Source organism: Primulina huaijiensis, chromosome 2 (genome assembly GCF_012295235.1).
Source record: "Primulina huaijiensis isolate GDHJ02 chromosome 2, ASM1229523v2, whole genome shotgun sequence".
NCBI classification, from domain to species: Eukaryota; Viridiplantae; Streptophyta; class Magnoliopsida; order Lamiales; family Gesneriaceae; genus Primulina; species Primulina huaijiensis.
In genome coordinates, this window is record NC_133307.1 from 23,407,660 (window position 1) to 23,413,758 (window position 6,099).

The following is a 6,099-nucleotide window of genomic DNA, read 5'->3' on the forward strand; positions in this document are numbered from 1 at the left end:
TTTGTGAACAATGTGGGAATCATCGAGAACGAGGGGTTCAAAAATATTTAACTTTCCTACTTGGTCACTTGGGTACGTGGTATCCTAAGAATGAAGGCATGATGATCCCTTGTTTCTGGTAGGTTTTTAGTCGGAGGAGCCTTGCAAACAGCAAACAGGTTCTAATCAAAGATCTACAACTTTAACTGAGGCTGGTCAAACGGTCTTATGGTCAGCTTAATGATATTCCCGTGGCAAAATTGGGGTTGAATCGTAAGAGTGTGTGACCAACCAAATCAGCTCTGCTAGCTTAAAAAAATAAATTAAAAACAACTTGTTCACATGAGAATAAAGTGAAGATGTTAACACAGTTTTTCATCATATTTCCAAAGCTTCCAAGTACTTTTTTTTTTTTCATATCTAAGCAGAGAGTAGCTCATCTCCAGAAAAAAAGCATCCCATCCAATGCATCCACTTCCTAATGATCTTCCCTCGTCAAAAATTCACCGCAGGTAACGCTATGCAAGCCTAATCTTTGCGGACAAAATACAGTTTACCCATGACATGAAGAACTGAAACAAAAGCTATGAAACCAATGCTCATCACAAGCACAACATTGGGGGAAATCTTGAGCCCTGGAGCATCATCAGTGTAAAATTGCAGCATGGTACCACCTGCTCCACCTGCAGCCCCACCGCCAGCTGTTCTCCGACGACGAAGGTTGGCAGCAGCAGCTGCTGCCGTTCCTCTTTGTGGACCAGCTCCACCATTTGCCATTTCTGCAACCCCCCACCCACTCAAGCATGAGAACCAAATTGAGGAACATGCAGAAGAGCATAAAAGAGGAAATAAAACAAGGGCCACAAGATCGCTAATGAAGCATTCATCCTTGATCTCTTTAAACCATTTCCCACTAACCAAGTGAAATACCATTGAAATTTATCGAGTTCAATGACAATCCCAATCATTAAACTTAAACCGGGAGGCAAAAAAAAATCAAGGCAGATTCAGATCAAGTTGTAAATTTTTTACTACCAGTGTCAATTTCACAGAAAATTAAAATCAACATAATTTTACAGAACCGACAGGCGACAGCACAGGACATAATTATTGGCAAAAAAAAAACACCTAAAAATCAACGACGACCATTCCCTTGCAGGTTTAAACTTCCAGACCTAACAAAATCCAATAACTACAATATTCCAAATGTAAAGTCACAAAGAAACAAACGAAGTTATAAAGGAACACAGGATCCAGAACCTGCCGTCGATCATATAAAAATTCGACGCTCAATTATAAATAAAAACAAAAATATCCCGAAGTTATTTTGGATTAATCCAAATTACCTTGCTGCGGAGAATTGAAGATGAAGTAATACTCAAATTCGTGTTGCTTATGTATAGGAATTTCGCCTATCCGTTCGGAGAGTGCTGAACTCTGGATTATAAGATGAATACATATATATTAAAAATAAAGTATTGACTGGGAAAACACATCGTCAAGCCAATCAAATTCCGCCACGATAGCAAAGGTCGCCAAGTTTTGCTGAGTCAGAGCAATTGGGTCGGCCCATTTGGACCGAAGACTAGGTGCGACAAGACCGCTCTTTTGGATATTCTCAGAAATTAGAATTGAAAATAATAAAATATATACGTAAAATTACTTTAAAATTAAAATTTTAGAAAATTATAATACAAACCTAAAATTATTCAAAACTCAACAAGAATATTTCAAATACTAAAAATCGAAAAATAGAATTGAAAATAATAAACTTTATACGTTAAAACTACTTACAAATTAAAATTAAGAAAATAATTAACTCAAATGTTAAAATATTTAAAACTCATAAATTATTTTCAAATACTAAAAATCAAATATGTTATATTTTTCTTTAAAAAAATTCTATGATTTTCTACCAAAAGGTATTTTAAGAATTATAATCGATCAACTTAATCTAAATTAAGAATTTAATAAAACGTGACATATAAAAGACAACCCAAATATTCAAAAATTAGTTTAATTTTAAATTAACATAATTTTAGTTAATGAAAATAAAATATTTGAATTTGAATCTATAACTATATTATATTTTAATATTTATTTCCCTTTGCTTGGTCCAATTTCCCCAAAAAATAAAAAAAAATCATTTTTCAAAACAAAAACAAACACAATCATCTCAGTTCAATCTTTTCCCAAAAATATATTTTTGTCAACCTACACTTTAAAGTTTAAACATAATTATCATATTTAATCTAACTTTTCACCTTTCCTAGAAATATTTTATTTACTATATTAATTTTTTTAATAATATATCGTATCTTAAATTTTAAAAATATTCCACTCTTAATTATCATCCATACGGTGAAAACTTTTCGTTTAAAAAATACTACTAGAGTTATCCTGATTGAATTCCGAGATCAAACTCCAACTGATGCCAATCCGCAGTTATCAGATGATTACCAACCAACAACTCAAGATTTGGTAGATGACAGCAACCAGCGGGACTTCCAGTGAAGCTTCAAAACTATGTTTCCATGGCAGAGGTATTAAGAAACGAAAAAACAACAAGAATATCAAAGTGCACAAGGAAAGAAAATTAATAAATAGTGCTGATTTGAAGTTAACTTCATTCCTACAAATTAAGTATACATGATATAGATTTATTCCTTTGAATTCAATAACAGCATAACTCAAATTCCCAAGCATTCACTTTTTCTAAACTCTAGAATAAATAAATAACAGTATTACAAGAAAGTACACTGAAAAGGTCAAGCCAGTCATCCCATAATCAAGAGAGGCAAGGCTTGAGTCAAATCCCATACTATCTTGAGGTGTTAATTGCATGCATACCCCACCCAAATTTCGCCTTTGATTCCTCTTATATTGGCCTCTAAAGTTTGCCAGAATATATCAGTATATCTAGCAGTTACTTCCTCCTCAAAGATATTCCACCTTTTTGCCCAATTCCTGTCCCTGAGAGGCTAGAATACAGAAGTGACTTGGAATCCGGTCGCCATTTCAATTCTTTGAGATCAGAAAATAATGTTGCTAGTTGTGGTGTTATTTCACTGTCCTTTACATTGTTACAAGAACCTACTCTAAGCCTATCAAGTTCCTTCCAAGAAAGAATTATCGATTCTAATCCTTCTGTTGTCAACAACGAACATCCTTCCAGCGACAAAGATCTAATGCTCCTACATGAGAAATTAGATCAATAAAAAAATTGGAAATCAAGTAAACTACAAGTTAATACCATTTTTCAACTAGGCAGTGAGGATTCCAGCTTGCTTCATTTACTCGAAAACTAAACAGACCTAATTCTGAATTTAACCCCTGTTTTGCCTGAATATGAACTAAATGAAGTTCATTTCAGTTTGACCTTGCTCAAAAACCTTTTAAATTTTTTTCATTGAAGCAAATTAAATAGTTACATTCAAAGAGATATGATACAGAATTTATTAATGACAATGTATCTCATCCGCCGCCACACACCAGCTAAAAATTGAATTATCTTTCCTTATTGATTCAGGTAGACGTGACACTTCTTTCCGAACTCCTAACATCTATCTGAAACGCGACATTGCACGCATATATTATACACGATAACAAATCTTGTGCATCAATTACGGTCAATTGCCCCATGAAGGAAAATAATCCAATAAAGTTAAATTTTGATACAAAGCATCACAAGAGTATAACCAATCATACCTACAAATGCTGGCAGCAGCAAATACGCTATTGTTCAATCCCCAACAATCTTCTATAACTAGCTTCCGAATCGGCTGACACACTAAAAACAGTGCTCTCACACCCTGCTTCTCTCGCATTTGACACTGACGTAAATGCAACTCCTCAAGCATCGGGCATGGCCATAAGTGTTCATCTGACCCAGGATTTCTATCAATTTCATTGCATGACAGGATCTTTAAAGTTTTCAAGTTCTCACAATATGACAAAGCCGACAACCATCCGCCATCCATTTTATGATTGCAAAGTGTAAGTTCCTCTAACATTTGGCAACACTGCCCTATTGCCTTAATGCCATCATAACTTCCCTCGCATCCCACCAACTCAAGCTTTACTAATCTTCTACACCCCTGAGCTAAAATCGTCAATCCAATATCTGTAACCGCAGAATCGTAAACCCCACTTATGCTCCCAATCAATTTCAATATTTGCAAATTCCGGCATTTAAAAATTCCCGGCAAGGCTAAATCGCCAGAATAATGTAACTCCATCTCCTGCAAACAGTCACACTCTTCTCCCAAGAAACTTAAGCCTTTCTCACTAACGTTTATCAAGACCACTCTCCTCAAATTCCTACACCCCTGGACCATAATTCTCACCCCTCTGTCGACCTCTTCTGAATCCAATACATCCCCATTACCAATAAGGACCCCATCATGTTCGAACAGCCCAGAACTTAAATGAATTGATAGCAACTTATTAATGAACAAAATGCCCGAATTCCGTTCGGATATAATGCATGCATGCGCGAGGCTAACATCGACCAAATTGGGAAACCGGAAAGTGAGCCTCCCAGACTCCAGAAACTCCCAATCCAATAGCTTAATCGATTGAATCAACTTCCCACTCACCACACACCACCTCATGCACACCAGTGAATTGGAAAGATGCTGGTTCCTGTCGAGGAGTTTACTGAGGACCTTGAGCAACAATTCGTCGGATAGCAGAGAGATGCAATCAGGCTGCGCGGGAGGGTTGGGGTTGGAGCAGTCGGAGTCCGGCTCAGAGTCCGAGTGGGGGGTAGTGGAGCCGGAGTTGGGAAGAGATTGGAGGCGCATTTTGAGGTACAAATGGCGAAATGCCTCGTTGGGGTCGACCCGTTCGTTGGACAGGTGGTCTGACCAGCTGGAGCGGCTGTTCTTCTTCAGCTTGCCGAGGTCAAGAACGGGATTAGGGTCGGAAATTCTGTTTTTATCAGCTGAAATAGACATGGTTGTAAATTAGGGTTAGGGTTCATCAAAAGCGTCGCCAATCTGCCCCTCTTCCTCGATTTAGATTTAGATATTTAATGCTGATTGAATTGAATGAGTTTGAGAACGAGAAACAAACGACTATGCAATTTGGTTCTCATTGAACAAATATTAATTTAAATTTTCATTAATTTGGATAATTATACAATAAGACGGTTTCGGATATATTTATTAGATATGCTTAAAAAAAATATTTTGACAAAAAAATTAATATTTTCATTTGTCACATAAAATTAAACTGTCTGACATAATTTGTTGCGATATTAAAAATGGCTGATTAACAATATTCAATTAGTCACGAACAACTATTTGCACTACAATTTTAATACTTTGAAATTTAATAAAATATATAAATATATTAAAAAATATTGAATGTGGTTTATACATGGGGAAGTTGGTGAAAAATACTCAATCATAACATTTCTTTGGGTTCACTCTCTACCCACAAAATTGTGTTATTATGTCATACAAATTGTGGTACACTTCATGTGGAAATTTGGTACACTTCATTTGGAAATGTGGTACTAAAAAAATACATAGGGACTGAACACAACGACGGCTGAGAACTGAATGCCAATTTCCCGTTTATACATTCCAGGAGTAATTGCAAAGATCGTTTCATTTTGATCGCGGCCAAGAATTCATTGAGCTAATAAATTGTCGATTTATGGAACCGCCGCCATTAAATGTTTCGTCATCCATGGCGTCAACTATATTCGGATTTCCCGACCCGGTCCCAAATCACATTCCAGTCACACCCAAATCTATATGTCTAGGTATTTTATTATATTGTAGAGAAATGATAATTGAGAGAAATATTTTATTTGATTTATCTAAAAAAATATTAGTTTTTATTATAAATATGGATATAGTTGATCTGTGTCATATATTAAAAAAAAAGTAATTGCACATATTTTTTATTAGATGTATATTTGTTGATTACCATATCTGAGAAAAAACCAAACATCATTTTCACCGTTATATCTCGTACATATGAAATAAATGACACTTCTTTGATATAAAGTTCATATATTCCAAAAACTATATATTTATTCGGGCTCAAATCAATTTCTATGTCTGAGAGCAGAATCAAAACCCATATGATTTTTTTTAAAAAATAAAA

The 6,099-nt window shown here is 35.2% G+C and overlaps 2 protein-coding genes across 6 annotated transcripts; both read right to left on the reverse strand.

The window, feature by feature from the left end:
• Positions 1–261: 261 nt before the first annotated feature.
• LOC140960258 (protein transport protein Sec61 subunit beta-like) lies at positions 262–1,465 on the reverse strand. Its single transcript, XM_073418465.1, has 2 exons — positions 1,326–1,465; positions 262–758 (listed from the first exon to the last, which is right to left on the reverse strand). The coding sequence occupies exon 2, from the start codon at positions 754–756 to the stop codon at positions 508–510; it is 249 nt and encodes an 82-aa protein (XP_073274566.1). The 5' UTR covers positions 757–758; positions 1,326–1,465; the 3' UTR covers positions 262–507.
• A 905-nt stretch (positions 1,466–2,370) lies between these two features.
• LOC140970677 (F-box protein At5g51370-like) lies at positions 2,371–5,049 on the reverse strand. 5 transcript variants are annotated; one of them, XM_073432519.1, is made up of 2 exons: positions 3,688–5,049; positions 2,371–2,503 (listed from the first exon to the last, which is right to left on the reverse strand). In XM_073432519.1, exons 1-2 carry the CDS (start codon positions 4,935–4,937, stop codon positions 2,428–2,430), a joined length of 1,326 nt encoding a protein of 441 aa, XP_073288620.1. In that variant the 5' UTR covers positions 4,938–5,049; the 3' UTR covers positions 2,371–2,427. The 5 variants fall into 5 exon arrangements, with proteins under 5 accessions (XP_073288620.1, XP_073288619.1, XP_073288618.1 ...); XM_073432518.1 differs by lacking the exon at positions 2,371–2,503 and adding an exon at positions 2,573–2,952; XM_073432517.1 differs by lacking the exon at positions 2,371–2,503 and adding an exon at positions 2,573–3,164.
• Between the last annotated feature and the right edge of the window lie 1,050 nt (positions 5,050–6,099).